Source organism: Python bivittatus, unplaced genomic scaffold (genome assembly GCF_059951505.1).
Source record: "Python bivittatus isolate LINGU-HERP-01145 unplaced genomic scaffold, Pbiv_v1 ctg000020_np1212, whole genome shotgun sequence".
NCBI classification, from domain to species: Eukaryota; Metazoa; Chordata; class Lepidosauria; order Squamata; family Pythonidae; genus Python; species Python bivittatus.
In genome coordinates, this window is record NW_028277030.1 from 44,189,230 (window position 1) to 44,207,621 (window position 18,392).

The 18,392-nt window shown below is 37.9% G+C and overlaps 1 protein-coding gene across 7 annotated transcripts in view; it reads right to left on the bottom strand.

The window, feature by feature from the left end:
* The window catches only part of COL12A1 (collagen type XII alpha 1 chain), a 145,920-nt gene that overhangs the window by 98,146 nt on the left and 29,382 nt on the right, over window positions 1-18,392 (bottom strand). For 5 of the 7 annotated variants that reach the window (XM_007426960.3, XM_007426961.3, XM_007426962.3 and 2 more), the window contains exons 9-13: window positions 17,828-18,118; window positions 13,826-14,428; window positions 8,622-8,894; window positions 6,258-6,530; window positions 4,935-5,207 (exon numbers count right to left, since the gene is read on the bottom strand). The exons of 1 other annotated variant lie outside the window; for it this stretch is intronic. In XM_007426960.3, the coding sequence (XP_007427022.2) occupies window positions 4,935-5,207; window positions 6,258-6,530; window positions 8,622-8,894; window positions 13,826-14,428; window positions 17,828-18,118 (1,713 nt within the window). The remainder of the gene's footprint in view (window positions 1-4,934; window positions 5,208-6,257; window positions 6,531-8,621; window positions 8,895-13,825; window positions 14,429-17,827; window positions 18,119-18,392) is intronic. One more of the 7 variants, XM_088137789.1, reaches the window with a different exon arrangement.

Genomic DNA, 18,392 nt, shown 5'->3' on the forward strand with positions numbered 1-18,392 from the left:
TTATGGAACTGCTGAATGGTAAGCCTTCTGATTTTTCCACCAAACCACAACCTGAAGGGGAGGAGGGTGGCAGCATCTTTAGCACTAAAATATATTGAAAATGAAAGTTATTACTATTTATATTAATCTGGAGCATCAGAAGGCATTACAGTGATTGATATTTTTGAAGGTCACTTGGAGTTACTACTGGTCTTTGAGTAAAGACCAACAAAGTAGAATTCTGCAAGGAAACTGCAAGAGGCCTAAACAGTACAAAATAAATAGCCTAGAAAAAACACTGTAAAGGATTAGATATTTGGTGCTGGGGCCAGGAAGAGAAGGCCTTGAAAGAGAAAGAGGTTGAGAAGAATACAGAATAGCTGGCAGGGAAAAAAAATAAAGATAAAACATTTAAGATATAAACAAATATTTATAACTGAAGAGAAGCAGAAAAATAAGGTCTGTGACAAATCAACATTTATTTATAAAGTCACAGATCTGTAATGGACAATCATTGTGAATTACTGTAGAATAATCCAATTTCCGAATGTAATGTTGTTTGTTTGTGTAATAACTATTAAATGTTTTTATTTGATCACTTCTTATGAGGCCATTATATCCAATGTATATATTGAGAGTGACCCTAAAATGTTTCTACATGCAGGCAGAATCCACTATCCTGTTTCAAGAAATAATGTCCTGAAATTCTTGGTCCCACAAAGATACTTTTTTTTACAAAACTACAGTAACAAAAAGACATTCACCAAGTCCTGGATTCAATTCAATCTTTTTAAAAGAAAATACGTCCTTGTCATTTGACATTATACCTCAAGGCTCTTGATAGAACTGTTCTTACACCTCCTCTCTGAGGGAAAAACAGATTACAAAAACAGTAGCTCATAGAAACATTTAATTCTGAGCTAACAACTGGTTTTGACTCCTAACAATTGCTCTGTTTACCATTATGTTTTATTTTTAGTCCATGACCTATGAGTTTGGCTTTGAGTAAAAAATAAAAATTAAATAGAAGACCTCAAGGGGAAGGAGGCGGCAGTATAGGAAGGGGGACAATTAGTAGAAACCCCTTTTTTAAAAAAAAAAAAATCCTCAGTGTGTCAGAATGTATACATAACGAAATACCACAAAAGTAATGAAAAGCAGAAACCAGACAGAAAAACATACAGACAGCGTATATTAAAGAGTATGTTACTATTAAAAATCCTATAACAGGGGTTAAATCAAGATTGGGCCTAAAGTAAAGTGTATTCCATTGGTGAACCACTGATCAATTTACGGTAAACCACCTGGAGTCTGCTGATTACTGGGATTCATGCCAATAATTATGAACTCACTGGAACTTTTTTATTATTATTTCTAACAAGCCACTTCTTATGTTATTGAATAGGAATGTACAGTCAGTATCATTTAGCACAGTGTTGTCCAAACTTGGCCACTTTAAGATGAGTGGACTTCAACTCCCAGAATTCCCCAGCCAGCATGGCTGGCTAGGGAATTCTGGGAGTTGAAGTCCACTCATCTTAAAGTGGTCAAGTTTGGACAACACTGATTTAGCATAATTATATTTTAACTGTTAGAAGATCCTGATGCTGGGTTCACACAACACGTTGCTTAATTGTTGTTTGCATGTTTGTAACTCTGTATGTTGTGTGAATCTAGCCAATGTGAATAGTTTATCATACAGTGAACTGTGTAAACCCAAGCAGTTGGATTAATTCATAAGACATGATTCAATTAAGTATGGGTTAGTGGAGGGTGGGAATATAGCTTGAAAACTCACTCCTGTTTTTTATATTAAAGAAAGAAAGAAAGTTGGTTTGCCAAAAGGTTTTGTTTAAAAATGAAGCATAAAAAACTGAAAAAAAATCTACTCATTTATTCCTTCTTTAAAATTTCTAGGTCTGAAATGATTAACCATTTAAAGGAAAAAGGTTATTGTTGAGCCAGAGAACAAAGTGACATAATGACCAAGACAAAAGGCTGAAGAACCTGAAGGCAGGTATGTGAGATCCCAGGAATGGGATCAATATGATAAAATGGGCCACGTATGTATGTAATACTGTGGAATAAGTGAAACAGAGATTTAAAACTTCAACTTCTGAAAGAGGGTCATCACTTCTTAAAAGTTATGCCCTCTACTGTATAATCTGCCACAAAGTCAGATTGCTGGGAACACTGTGTTTTTATTTAAGGACAAAAAAATCTCTGGGGAAAACTGTAGATATGCAAACCTATCTAGGTAAACCTGGAGATGTTAATAGGTTTGGTATCAATAAAAATTATTTATGGCATAATGACATCTGGGCAATGCCACACATTGTGTGATATTTCCCCCAGTGTTATTGGACCAAAAAAAGTTTAATAACAACAGTATATTCTATTTCATGTGAACCTAAAATAAAAATTGCTACCTTCCCACTTCAGCATAATCAATGTGTTTGCTTCAAACGTCTTTTCTTAGGAAGAAGTTGCACTGCAATACAGCAATACATTTTCAAGACACAGAAATCTCCCCATACAGGTAGTCCTCGAGTTATGGCTGCAGTTGGGACCGGGATTGCTGTTGCTAAGCGATGTGGTCATAAAGCACGATGTCACATGACCACATCACTTAGCGACAGCGATCCAGGCAGTCCAGGTTGTCATGGTAACGCAAGACGCATGGGTCGTTAAGCGGGAAGCAGAGGGAATCCCAGGTAAGGAGTGCAGGGGTGCTACAGGATGGTGGGGGAGGCCCTGGAAGGGCATGAGTTGGGGGAGGGGTGCTCAATGCAGCAGGACCTCAGAAAGGCTGGGGAATGAAGGTGCGGGGGTACATGTGATCGCAGGGAGACTGAGGAAAGAGGATGCGGGGTGTATGCAAGCAAAAAACGGGTGGAGTTGGAAGACTTACCCCAGCAACTTGAGACCTTCCTTGCTGGCTTCCCATTAACTTTGCTTGGGGGAAGCCAGCAGGGAAGATTGCAAATGGTGATTGTGTGATCGTGGGGCACTTAGCAACCCAAATGCAAATGGGTTGCCAAGCACCCAGATTGCAGTCATGTGACTGTGGGGGTGCTAGGATGGACGCAACTTCAAGGACTGGTCGTAAGTCTCCTTTTTCAGCACCGTCATAACTCTGAATGGTCACTGAACAAATGGTCGTAACTCGAGGACTACCTGTAGAGTTTCAAAATTTATTTCTCTTTTTGTTGTTGTTCTGTGATTATTTTTTTCATATTCCTAATAGTCATGCAGTATGAGTGTTCTTGAGGAATAAGCATGTACAAGCCAAACAACTTCTTTACTCTGCTCAAAAATGGCATTCTTGGTTTCTATACATCTATTACTTCTATCTCAAATAACTTGTTCAATTAATTTTACTAATACAATTCACTGAAGTGATCTATCATAAAAGATTGTTCTAAAATGTCTCTTTGCACCAAGGCACCCTATTCTTGCTTATATGTTCTATTTTTTTTTTCAAATTTATCTTACGATTTTGTTGTTACACACACGTTTAAAGTTCTTTCACCCCACCCACAAGAGCTGCTTGTTCTTAAGGGTATTAAAGCTAGAACCTACTCCATTTTGTGCTGCTGAGATCATGAGCAAAATTATCATTTTTTTTGTACTAATTCAGAGGTCTGTACAATTTTTCTCCTAAAACAATCCGTGACAAAAACCTTCTCTAGAGCCCTTAAAATATATCTACAACATATTTGCAAAGCTTTCTCATCTAGCTGAAGAAAAAACACATTCCACAGGGTGAACATTATTCAAAAGTATGCATAGTAATTACACAATTCGGCTCTTCGGTCCCTGAGTAAGACAAGCTAAATACCCAAGTAATGAGACACTTTTTGATAACAGATGTTTTCATAATGTAACCCAGTAAGATCTGGAAGATATAAATAATAATTTTATTATAGATAATGGCCTTTAATCATATACTTAGAATTTGATACTTATGGATGTTGTCTCTTTCTATGCTTTATCATTCAGATTATATGGTTATGTTAAGCATGGATAGAAGGAGCATGATAAATAAGATGGCAATGGTTGGAGGGGAAGAAGTTAAAAGGATCTGAATAGGAGCTAGATCTTTTTTGCTATATTTTCATCATGGACCATATACATATTCTGAAAGCTCTCTACAATCAAACTTATGCACAGTGAATGGCTGCTTTCCAGAAGCAATCCTTGATACTTTCTGCAAATTGAAATCCTCTCTGAGCTGCTGAAAGAAAATAACACCTGAAGCCTGTTGCAATTGTCTGTTTAATTCAGGGCAAAAAGGAATACAAAAGCAAAAGCTGGCTGAATCCACACATTATGCTAAGCAAAGGTTGAAGCAATCTTTCTTGAGCAAACCACTGAGGCCTGATTCACCAATAACGCTAAATTATAAACCATATTTCACAAACCCACCGTTTTCATTGTTCTGAGTAAGTTCTTTATTTCTAATATTCCAAGTACAGTATATGCATGCTTTTTTTTTTTAATTCATTCAGTTGTGTTCAATTCTCAGAGACTGCCTGGACAAGTCTCTGCATTTCCTTAGCAAAGTTTTTCAGAAGTGGTTTGCATTGGCCCCTTCCTAGGGCTGAGAGAAAGTGACTGGCCAAGTCACTCAGCTTGGCTAGGCGGGACTAGAACTCACGGTCTCCTGGTTTCTAGCCTGATGCCTTAACCACTACACCAAACTGTCTCTCATATGCATGTATTCCCACAGGTATATACATATATGCCCATATAAATGTAAAATATGCATACAATTACTGGGGAAGAGGAAATTTACAATACTAATTTTAGCTGGCATTGACAACCTTAGGGTTTTTTTGGGGGGGAGGGGTGATCTATTCTTCCTTAGGGAAACTGTGTTAATTCCTGTTTTTTGTTTTCTTCAGATAAATGTGGTCTTCCATCCCAACCATAATAAATCCAGTTGTTCTTACCTTCAAGAGTTTCTCCTTGTTTAGAAAGAGCCTCTCCTGCTCCAGATGCATAAAGGGCAGTTAGTGACAAATCGTATTTTGTTCCTGGTTCCAAGTCATGGAGAACTGTACTAGTGGTATCTCCCATTACGGTGATCTCTTTAGGTTCACCTCCAATCACTGGAGTGTATGTTATAAGATATTGCTGCACTTTGCCAGGTGCTGAATTCCAAGATAATTTCAGTGAGGATGTTGTAGCATCTGAAACTTTCAAGTCTCTTGGTGTCCCAAGCACTATATAGGATAAATTTAAAAACCTTAGGAAATCAAAAAAACATTCCAAGAACAATTTGCTGTCTTTAAGTTCTGTGAAATATAGGTGAAATAAATTACTGTGATACAATTATTTTTTTAATAATACACCAAACCTTGATTTAATGAATTAATTGGATGGGTGGGATATCCATTATTCCCAAATGTCTGTTAAATCCAAAAGTATGCCATATACATTAATTGACATCATTTGTATAAGGAGGTCATTACACAAGTGCATAAATTGATGTGAATGACATGAATTTGTATCATTTGCATAATGACCTCATCACCACATACATTGTAAAATATATAAAAGGTGAAATTTAAGTGCCTCATCTGGACTAATCTGGATGTAATGGACCTTTCTATTATTTCAGGGGGGATGACTAAATAGAAATTTGTTCCATTGCATCTGAAGTCTTTAAATGGAGTCTGCTAAATCAGTTTTACTGTGTAAGCAAGTGATACAGGATAGCACTGATGTTTAGGCAACAAAGTTAGACAACAACAAAATAATACCTGAAACCTATACCTGTTCACCTGAAGTATGGAGAAAGGGCATGGGACATTGTAACACAAACTCCAGCTCTTACGCACTTGTGTGCAATGTCACAATGCAAGTACAAAAGGGCAGAGCTTTCATTATTTTGCCATCATTGTGGTTAAGGTTAGATCTCTGTGCTAAAAGTTGCAATTTTAGGGAGAAAGAAGAAAAGAAATAGGTGTCTATTTTGGCCATTAGAATGAAATTTAAGAGATACAGAGAAATATTATTGCTAAAGATAAGTGTGCCTCTACAAAGAACCTGGATTCAGATATTGGTAAAGACATGTAGATATTTTTGGTTTAATACACAATAATTAACACACTCAAGATGACACATGTCAAGCTATTATTCTGCATGCTGCCAGTGAACCAATGACATGTGCCATAGCTTCCCATTACAGTAAAGTTAGGCTAACAGATTTTTACTACTGTATCCTATACGAAAATGCACTTGACTGCAAAAGTAGGGTGTTGATTACCTACCTTCTTCAGTTTTTCCATGTCCATTCAATGGATTTCCAGCTCCAGACTGGTACTCAGCAGTTATGGAGACGTCATATGTTGTATCAGATGCCAGATTCTGTAGAGTGGTTGCTCTTTCACTTGCTGGGACAGTTACTTGTCTTGTCTCCCCACCAGTAACTGGCCTATATGCAAGTCTGTATCTCAGAACATTTCCTGGAGCTGGTGACCATCCAACTTTAAAACTATCTGTTGTTTCATCAGTTACTCTCAGGTTTCGTGGAGATCCTATGACTAAAAATATTTTTTCAAGTTCATAAATACTAGCCCTATACTTAATTCCTCTCAGAATAAATATATAAACAAATAAAATTCTGGTGGTTATGTGGTTATATCATTCTGTTCATGCTTTAGCTGTCAGTGCTATCTAATGTGGGACAGTACCCCAACTACAGAATTACCAATACCAATACCAATACTTTAATGGCCAAGTATAAAACATACACAAGGAATTTATCTTCGGTGATAACAGCAAAATCAACGGTGCGTTTGGATAAGAGCAAAAAAAAGATCACATGGTATTCAGCAAAGCAATGGCACGAGGGAAAAAACTATTCTGATGTCTGGATGTTTTAACATAAGGAGCTCTATGGCGCCGTCCTGAAGGAAGAAGTTGGAACAGATTGTACCCAGGATGAGAAGAGTCTGCAGATATCCTCTCTGCCCTCCTTTTGACCCTCACAGTATATAGTTCTTCTACAGAAGGCAGATGGATTGCAATGATCCTTTCTGCAGACTTAACTATTCGTTGGAGTCTGAGTCTGTCCTGTTTGGTTGCAGAACCAAACCAGACAGTTATAGAGGAGCAGATAACAGACTCAATGATTCCCCTATAAAACTGCACCAAGAGCTCCTGGGATAATTTAAACTTCCTAAGTTGCCGCAGGAAAAACATCCTTTGCTGTGCCTTTTTAATAATGGCTGTAATGTTATACGTCCATTTCAGGTCTTGGGAAAGTATAGAGCCCAGGAACCTGAAGGACTCCACCACTGATACTAGACTGTTAAGTATAGTAAGGGGAGGAATAGGAGAAGGATTCTTCCTAAAGTCCACAACCACTTTCCCATGAAGAACTGGGGCTACATCAAAACTGTTTATTTGCCCAGGAATTTTACACTGGGTGTTACTTCAGTTTAGTGTATTTGCTGCCCTTTAACACTGATGTTCTATTTTACTGTATTTTGATTACTTTTTTGTACACCACCTTAATATCTGCAGATGAAGGACAGATTTAATAAGTAACTGATAGTTAATTCATTCATCAAAACAGAGATGAAGTGCATTACAAAATATTGTTTCTTGAAATTCTTTCGAGATTTTATTACTTGTAACTAAAAGTACAGTAAAACCCTGATTTAAACGACCCTGTATCATTTACAGGGAAAAGTAGTATCCACTATATCTCAATACAAATGCCATAAATTTACATGAATCATCTGGACTACTTCAGATATAATGAATATTTTTTATTAATTTCAATGGATGTCTGGACACAGATTTTATCCATTGCATCCAAAATTCACTAAATCAGAGTCCAAAATTTCATTGTACTACATAGAACGCCTACTGTGTGCCAGAGATGAGAAAAAAATGAAGAAACTGTTTGAAGACTTTGTAGCATTCTGAAAACCTAATAGTAAGATGTATAAAGAATTTAACAAAAGTGTCAACATGCAAGACTAGTAAGGTATAAATGATACAGAGGAGTAAATTTTCTCATAAAAATTTAATCTAAAATAGTTTCTGCTATGATATGGAGTTATTTTTCAAAATACTCTAATATATTCGGTAGCCCTGGGAATGTCAAATTGCTTTATCATAAAGGATGTCCAAATTAAAATTATATATATACACACAGGTCAGAGGTGCAGTATATATCTTTAAAATAAGGAATTATACCCTTATTTTATTATACCCAAGAACCTTAGATGTACTATATTAGAACATAATCCTCTTCTTTCAATTCACAAACTGTCTAAACCAAAATAATTTATTATTGTATGCATATTTGTTTTATTGAGAAATATATTTACTTCAAATAAATTCAGTTTCCTTAAAATAAATCCATTACATATTGTTACATGCCTTTCTTCTGTCCATAAGGCAATGGGAAAGTTTGCTGCCATTTCTCATTTAAAATATATATTTCTCCTGATATAACCTGTTAGCTATTATCTGGACACAGTGAGATTTGATTCATACATAACTAATTTTCAATTGCTGCTTTTGTTCAGAAGCAACCACATCACCTCGGTAACAAATATTTGGATCTCTGTATTAGGGTTCAAGAAGGAAGAACAGAATCAAGGCAACAGGAATGATACCTTCTAAAGTTGTTTCGTTCCCATCCAGTGAAGGTCCATCACCATCTTCATATTCTGCAATCACACTGACGGCATATGTGGTTTTTGGTAGTAAATTAGTAAGAACTCTGTTAGTAACTGGAGCTGGTACAGAAACCCTGACTTCCTCTCCACCAATAGCCTCTTTATACTTGATAAGGTAAGACAAAACATTTGCCCCAGCTGGAGACCAGTTAACTTTGAAGCTGTTAGAAGTCACTTCAGAAAATTCCAAGTTCCTTGCAGGTAAGTGAGCTGTTAAAAATAAGAGTTTAGTAAGCAAAGCACAGTTAGAAAAATTCCAGAAATATATGGAAAAAAACCTGATGTCTCTATATAGTAATGTCTTATTGATCTTGCTTACCAAGCTACCCATATCTTAAATAAAAACATATCTCTGATTAATCTTACCCTGGAAAAAAAAAAGAAATTCAAAATATTTTCAACTTTCTAGCTAGTATGCTTCATATGTACAAAACAATAACCACAGCATGACTTATCCAAGAAACTTTGAGCAACGAAAAAACAAAACAGAGGATTACATTAAAACAAAAAACAGCTAAAACTGCATTGAGGCTCAATAAAACCCCAAACCACTGGACATATGCACCCATGCCAGAGCTCCTAACTAACATCCCACCAATGCCTGGAGGAAAAGCCAGGTCTTCATGATCCTCTGCACTGGCTTAACTACCTATTAACAAAGAGAGGATGTATTCACTAAATTTAACCAACTGAGGTGCAGACTTCAGAAATATTCCCTTCAAATTTTCAAGAAAACAAGAAAGCATAATATTTATTTTGGAAGAGGCACAGCATACTCTGCTTTAAATAAATAACAGCAAAACCAAAAAAATCCATTTCTCTGAGGGCAACTTTATCATGGTAATTAAGAGTCAAATTAGATAGCACAGTGCTAGTATGAGTCTATACCATTCTGATCTCAAATTAAGGCAGAGAATAGTGTAAAGTAGTGAGAAAAGGAGACCATGGTGCAAAGTTCATTTTTTTTCATCTGCACATCTCTTTCTGATATCTGAAGTACACCTGATTCTCTCTGGGGAAGACATTTGCAAGCAGCAAACAAAGGAGCTGGGAATCAGGATATCTCTAGACCAGAACTGCTGTACTGTCACCTTGTTAGGTGCCTTTGGTAACTAAGCCTGTAGATCATAGAATAAGAGTTGGAAGAAGCATTTAGGCCACCAAGTCCAACTCTCTCTTCAGTGCCAAGGATAAAAATTTAAAAAATGCATAAATGGTTTCACTGTCAAACTATTCCTCTTGCCTTCTAGAAACTTCGGACACATTATTCCACACCCTGCACTCAAACAATAAAGAGCAGGTATTTACCTTCTTTTGTGTGATAAGATTTCAGGTATTTAGAGGGTGCTGCTATATCCACCCTGCCCCCCCTCCCCGGTCTTCTTTTCTCAAGACTAAACACAATTAGCTCCTTCAATCTGTCTTCCTCATTATTTTCTAATCTCCTGATCATTCTCATTGCCTTTCCTGGACCCTATTCGAGTTTCCCTGAATCTTCAAAGTGGGGTGCCCAGAATAGGGCAGAACACCCAAAGAGAGGGTTGGCCAAAGCAGAATAAAACAGAATGACTGAAACCCATTATTTGGAAACTACACTTTAGTTGAGGCGGCCTTAAATTGCATTTGCCTTTTGGTTGCAAGTTCACACCATAGACTCCACATCTACTGCACAGGCAACATTAATACTAACCTAGTATTTTTATGCATGTATTTATTTCACTTGTATGTCTCCAAACCAGCTACAGACTCATGCTGGTTTATGATAAAAATCAGCAATAAAAACAGCCAGAGAACAGAATCAAAATTAAAATGTCCACAGGAAACTAGAAAATAAAATAGAACTAACCTACTTATCAAAATGCAAAAAATGCACAAGATATTATAAAAATATTACTACTAATAATAATAACAATAATGGTAATATAAACAAAAGTAAAATAAAGTAAAATAAAAATAGAGATGGTGACTACAAGCTATCCACCAAATGTTCTTTGGAAAAATTCCATCTTACATAGAAGGAATGGAGCAAGCCTTAATTCTAAAGAGAGATGAGGCTGGAGCTGCACTTGAAAAACAGTTTCCTGATTCCATTCCCCTCATCTCACAAAAGTGAGGAATATGCAAAAGCTTCTTTTTGGAAGAACACATTGGATGGGCTGATTCAGAAATATTGCAATTATTTCACAACATAATGCATGCAAAACATTTTGAATGCTCCAAAGTATTATTATAATTATTACTATGGTTGATCGTTCTACTTCTATTTGCAGGCAAATGGTATTTCTTGCAGCTATTCCAATGCACCATTATTGCTACTTTGTCATGCTGTTGTTTGTAGTCAGTCTGTGCGATCTTCTTGTAGCAGCTAACTAGGTGATCCGCTGTTTCTTCAGCTTCTTTGCAGAGGCGGCATTTGCTCTCTGTTGCTGTCTTCTCAATTCTGGTTTTGTATGCATTTGTTCTTAAGGTTTGGTCTTGTGCAGCCAGAGTTAGCCCCTCTGTCTCTTTCTTCAACTTTCCTGCTCTTAGCCATTGCCAGATCTTGTTATTATCTGCTTTACCTGCTAGTTTTGTTGTGTACTGGCCATGTAATACTTTGCCTTGCTATGTCTCTTTTCTATTCTTCATTTGGTCTGTTTTACAGGCCAGTTTGGTTTCTTTGGTATTCAGTAAGCCTTCCTGGTGTGCTAGCTTCAGTGCATCTTCTTCACTGCCCTTCAGATATTCTTCAGGTATCTCAGCCTAGAGCTAACATACCTAAATTAGTCCCCATCAAGATCCATCAAGTTAAAAATGCCTGAAATCTTTTTTTGCATATAATCAATGCAAAGTGGAGAATTTGCCACTTGTATGCACAATCCAATTCCATTTAGGAATATTCTATCAAATCTTATCTTCTTCAACTCAAGCAAAGTAGCTACAGATATTAACAGTGGGAGCCATGCTTTAAAGTACTTTTTTATTTATATTTATTTATTGTTTGGGCAAACAGATATCCTGTCACACTGAGGATATGCCTCCTGAAGGAAGAGAACTCCCAGTAGTAGGAGATTTATTACAAGAGGCATAAACAGACACATAGGAGATGATGGCTGGTGTGGGTCTTCCGGGCTGTGTGGCCGTGTTCTTGAAGTTTTGTTTCCTAACGTTTCGCCAGCACCTGTGACCAGCATCTTCAGAGTGCAGGAGCACAGAGAGAACTGCTCCTGTCTGTGCTCCTGCACTCTGAAGATGCGGTCACAGGTGCTGGCGAAACGTTAGGAAACAAAACTTCAAGAACACGGCCACACAGCCCGGAAGACCCACACCAGCCATCGTATGCCGGCCGTGAAAGCCTTCGACAATACATAGGAGATGCTTGATAACACAAGGTGCCTAATGCAAAGGCTGTGGACATTATTTTCTGCCTTGATAGTCAGAGTAGCATAGTGATTAAGGTGTTGCATTTAATCCACATTGAAGTCCCCATTGAATCATGGAGTTCCCTGGATGACTTTGGGTCAGCCTCTTTCCAACCAATTTACTACATAGGATTATTATAGGATTTATTATTATTATTTATATATTTATATTATATATAAAATCAGAGAAGTCCCTTGAATGCCACCCTAAGTTCTCAGAAAAAAGGCTGAATATAAAAGAAGGGAAAATATAACATGAATAAAATACAATATAATGTAATGTAATGAAACTACTTTCATTCACTTTAAAGGTGTAAGCAATGTACAAATATTACTAAGAAACAAAAACTAAATATGGGTAGTCCTTGCTTAATGACCCTAACTGGAACCCAAATTTCTATTGCTAAGCAAAGTGGTCAGTAGGTGAAACAGCAGGTGACCGCACTGCTTAGTGACAGCAGTTCCAGTAGTCCTGGTTATGGTTGTTAGGCGAGGACCATGCCATTGTTAGGCAAGGACCTCATACTTCTCCTGCCCTGCTGCGCTTGCCTCCACTTTAACTCCTCACATCCACCTTTCTCCCCTCCCATCTCTGTCCTTTTGGCTGCCATTTACTCTGCTGTCACCACCTTTCCCTGCCGCCCCCAGCTGACCTTCTCTGTCTTCTTCCTCCTGTTGCTGACAAGGCACAGCCGCCCAAGGCTGCTGCTGGCCCTTTGTGAGGCTGCGCGAGGGCTCCACAACCCTGTGCAAGGCCCCTCCAAAGCTTTGCAAGGTCTTTGCGTGGCTTCACGAGGCAACAGGCAGCATCACAGAGGCCTTGCCAAGGGCCAGCAGCTGCCTCAGTCGGGTGTGCCTCTTCAGCAGTGGGAGGAGGAAGACAGTGAAGGTCAGCTGGGGCAAGATGGGCGGCGAAGTGCAGGGCAGCCAAAAGGGCAGAGACTGGGGGGAGATAGGCAAGTGGTGGGAGCTGAAGCATACACTGCAGTCATAAATGCAGGAGGGCTGCCAAGCACCCGAATTTTGATCACATGACCACAGGGGCACTGCAACAGCTGTAACTTCGAGGACCAGTTGTAACTACCATTTGTTCAGTGCCGTTGTAACTTCAAATGTTCACTGAACAAATGGTCATTAAACAAAGACTAACTGTAGGTTGCTCTATTAATTTTTTCCTTTCCTTTCCATGCTTAATTTCTGACTCAGACTGTTTTAAATGGTACCATTCTATATTTCAGACATGTTACTTACTAACCCTAACCCTAACCCTATTTTCCCCATCTTTTTTTAGAGTGAGTTATTTATGATTGGTTGGGAACACATTTGATTTCACACAGTAATTTTTCTCCATAGCTCCGTGTGGCTCAACAATAGCCTATCCTGGCTTGTCTAGATTTTAAGTTCTCGTGTCATCTAGCAGTGACTTTCACCCATTGCTAGAAAAAGAAACAAACCTAAAACAAGTCATGAGTTATTTTAGGTTTGTTTATCAGAAGTTTAACATGATCAGAAGTCACTGCCAGAAAGCACCTTAAACTTTAAACAAGCTGTTGGTGAGCTATATAGGGATGTGGAATGGATCCAATACTCATGATCAGACATGTTCACAAGAATCCATAAATTATGCTTTAAGCGATCATTTCCTTTAGAGTAGTAGTTAATCAAACCACTATTAATCTTTGTTCCAACTCTTCAGTAAGCATTCTTATCATACATTTCTACATGGAAAGAACCACCTACCTTTTCTTTTAATCACTTCAAGTTCCTGTTCAATTTGTAGACAGACTGACTGTGTAAGTTCAAATGATATTTTTTGAAAAGCATCAAAATCTTCCACTGTGTAGACATGGGTGTCGGCAGGGGGTGTAGCAATTGCTTCCAACTCAGACCGTACTGCATCCTTAATACCAACTGCAAATATTTCTACATTTGCATTCCTCAGTTTTATGGCAGGTTCTTTAAAAGCATCGGATGATTTTCCATCAGTAATAAGAATCATGACTCTTGCAACATTTGGTCTTGCACCTTTGTTCGTGATGAAGACTTTTTCTCTTACATAGGTCATAGCTTTGCCTGTGTTTGTAGATCCACCTCTGTAGGGGAAGGTGTTAATAGCTCGAATTACGTCTTCTATTCTGTTGAATTTGTTCAAATGAAATTCCGTATATGGATCCCTGCTGTACTGCACAAGGCTTATTTGAACTTTTTCGGGTGAAATCTCAAAGCTTTTAACTAACACTTCCAAAAATGCTTTTACTTTAGCAAAATTGGCAATACCAATACTGTAGGAGCCATCAACCAAAAGCACAATATCAGCTTTTACATCTATTCCTTTTGCGCATTCTGTAAAAAGAAATATGGATATTCAGTATTTATATAACATTTTAGGGAAAAAATGCAACATTTGCTTCTTTCACTGCAACATTGTTTTCTTTAGCTCTTCATATGTCACTGATTGTATTCCATTAAAATTACAGTGCTACTGTAAATACATATTTCTTTTGACATGTTAACCACTTTGATTTTTCTGGAAAGTAGCAGTATATAATTAGGTATTACTGTTTATTAGAAAGTAAGAACTCTTAAATTATGTGATGCATCAATATATTCTAACATCCTGTCTCCAATAGTGCAGAATTAGATCAATGAAGAAAAACCCACAAGAGAAGACATCACAGCCCAACTCGTAGACACAACCTATGCCCCTTTCCTATACAGTAGTTTGTAGGACTGCACATCAGTCTGGATTCAAAGGGGAAAAGGAGATTTGGAGCAGATGTGGGTATGTGCATAGCATCTGTCAGAACCTCCTTAAACTTAAGGCATGTTTTCCTGGAACTGGACAGCAACTACCATGCAAAGCTAAGAAAAAATGCAGCTTCTGTAAGGTGTTGCCAACAGGTGCTTTATGAGTAGCCCCACAGGCTCCAAATCAGCTTTTCACCTTCAAATCTTGTTCACTGCACATGCCTTTATGCATAGCAACAGGATTTAACAGTTGGCAGTCTTATAAGTTTCTACTGAAGTTGAACCTGCATATCCTTTCAAAGATGCAGCCACTTGTGAACCTTTTTACAGCTGATAAAGCTGATCAAGGCTGGGATTTGATAATAGGAGACAGAAGACCTTTTAATTGTTTGGTTGTTTCATCTCCATTTCGGCCTGGACCCTTCATAATTAAGTAATTCCATTTGTGGGCATATGTCACTTTGCATTGCCAAAAAGTAATCCACTGTTATAATGAGATCACATTTTTACAATATATAAGAGGCCTGATCCGGAACAGGGGTGCAGTAGAGTGCCAAACAGTTTAAACTTAGACTCTCAATTAAGTTCTCTGATCTTACTGTAAAGTAAATAATCAAAAGGAAGTCCTATTTATTTTTATTTATCTTACACTTTTCTACCCACTGCAATCAAAAGACTCTTGGCAGCCTCCATGTAATGTGAGCTGGTATTAGGCAGCACAGTCCTAAATATCTCTGTTCAAAAGTAAGACTGAGTTCAGTTGGATTCTCTTAAGATATAACTGAACACGTGCTAAACTTTTCAGTAGGCCTTAAATTAATTCTTACAAAAATATGCCTATTTATCTCCTGGATGTATTTCGATAAGTTGGTTTTAAGCTAAGAAGTTACAGTTATATTGTTATGATTTGCTTTGCAGAAGTATCTCTTTGCATTTTGTTGAGTCAGGTCCTTTTTTTTTTTTTTTTGGTGCCTCCAAATCAGTTTTGACTCCTAGTGACTACATGCACACAAGTCCAGGCAGTTTGTTTGCCATTGCCTTCCTCCTATGACTAAGAAAAACTGACTGGTTCAAAGTCACCCAGCTGGCTTCCATATCAAAGGCAGAACTGAAATTTGGGTTTCTTTGTTCCTAGCCCTGCACCTTAACCCCTAGATCAGACCAATTCTGATTACACTAGTATCCTCATGCTTTTGTCAGAGAAAATTATTTATTCCTTTAAATAAAGGCCTGAGGGATTTTTAGTTAGTTCTCAGCTTTCAGAATCACTTTCAGTCAAGCTGCATAGCAGCCTTTTATCAGTTGCATGTGACTTATAGAGGGACTCTAAGGGTCTGTTTCTTTCTTTCCGACACCAGCTTCCTTGTGAGTAAGCCACAGTACCAGAGTATGAGTGCCTGCAGACCTAGTGCCTGCTAAGCATAAAGGCTGCTCTGAAGAAAGGGTAGGTGTGGGAGGTTGAGAAGAAGGTTGTAGGAGATGGTGGCTGCTAAAGATGACAAAGAAAAGCCTGCAGAGAACACAACTGCTGCATTTGCCTTATCAGGCCTGTATGAACAAACTCCCCCACCCCTCTATGCTGCCTGGCTGGGACCCAGCTCATTGCCCAGGCAGAGAAGAGGTTCCTCATGCAGGAAAGTCTTTCTCGCAGAGAACGAAGGGGCCAGAAGCTTTTCAAGTAAGGAGTTGCCTATATGCTCATATCCAAAGCTGACAAGTTTATTGAAACTGTTGGTGTGAGAACAGGAGAACAAGCCTCAAACTGTTGCTGCCAGACCTGTTTAATTCCTTGGTTTGATATTTTATTTTGAGAATTATTTTGAGTTCTTGGTTTGGACTGCTGAGACTCTAAAGGGTCTGCTTTTGTTCACAACCCCTGTCCCTGGATGCTCAAGGGACTAGGGGAACAAATTTCAGCAGGTTCTCTACATCTTTGGAGAGTCCAGTGTTTGTTTTCTGTTACTCACTGGTCAACTCCCCATCTCTCTGTCTACAAGGGTCTCTGCCACACTCTGTTTGGTTCTATTTCTTTCTTTCCAGTCTAAATCAGACTGGACTAGGAGATGTTCTGTAGCTAGAGGAAAATAAGGGGCAGAGATAACAGCCAATCAGCCCCATTAAAGTGCTTTCAAAAGAGTCTTAAATTTGTGTATAGAAGGGGCCCACACATGGGTCTTTCTTACAGCCCAAACTGATATCACCAAGGGCAGTTCACAGTGACCAGCAGAAAGATGGCGTGCCTACAGCAGGCTAAAATGGCCAAGAGGTTCTGGGCAGATCCCAATCCCTGACTTTGTAACCACATTGTCAGCGAAGTGTGCAGCTAGGAGGGGAAAGACTTTTTAAAAACAGAGCAGCTAAAGATAGCTTCAAGCTGCCCCAACTGTGACCTTGGGTGAGATGAAAGCAACATCATGAGGACATGGCACAGAAAACCAGTTATGGGGATATATTTGCATCATAATTAGAGGGATGTGAGAAAGAGCCCTAAGTTTCCTGACAGTATTTATCCTTACTTCAAATATAGGTTGGGCCTTGATTTATTCTTTATCCATCTGTGTATATTCTTTTTTATTTAATCCAATACCATCATTACTTCTTGTGGGAATCAATTCCATAAATTAATTATAATATATATATTAATTTATTAAAGATTAATTTACCTTCAATATTTTTTACACTGATCCTTTTTGACCCTAAACACTTTTTTTACTTGCTACCATAACAGTTTGGGTGTAAGCCTCAACTTGCTATGCAAGAATGAATGTGTGCTTTTATCCAAGAATGGAGTTGTCCGTCCATGGTGTAGAGGGTTTGATTTATTACTTATGCTGGATTTCAAAATGTTGGATCTCAAAAGCTTCTATCCACTTATCAAAAAAAACATACAAGTAACAAGATTTTAAAAAATGTTCTATTTTTCACTGTAGCATTTTGGTTTTATATGATTCAGCCATTGACATACAATAGATCATTTCAATGACAATGACTCACCAGTTCGAACTTTTACTGGCTGTGTTTTTTCCATTATAGTCACTGGTTCACTGGCAGTCAGTCCTTTCATGGCATACACATTAATTTGGTATTCTGTGTCTGCTAAAAGATCTCTTATATTAAAAGCAGTAGTTTGAGGTCCTACGTTCACTGAGAATTGGTTGGCATCAGGTATCATTGGTATAACGTCCACCTTGTAACCAGTTATGTCACTAGGAGATGGATCCCAAGTGATTTTGATTGATCGCGATAAAGGCTGTGTAGCTTCCAGATTTGAAGGAGGTTCTATAGCTGTAAAATGAACAAAACTGTAGCTGTAAATATGTCCTTTTGAGCAAAGAGATTAATGCCTAAATATACTACCCACATCTCCAAAGAATAGCTTGTGGGTAAATACTGAAGCAAATTATATCATTTTTCCAGACAACCTGATTATAGACTTTATCTATGAGCTGAATGAAGGTTACTAATAAATGTGGACAGAGTTATGAATATTTACTGTCCTATACACATGGAATGATAATGGAACATCACAGATAGTGAAAAAGAAGTAAATCTCTCTATA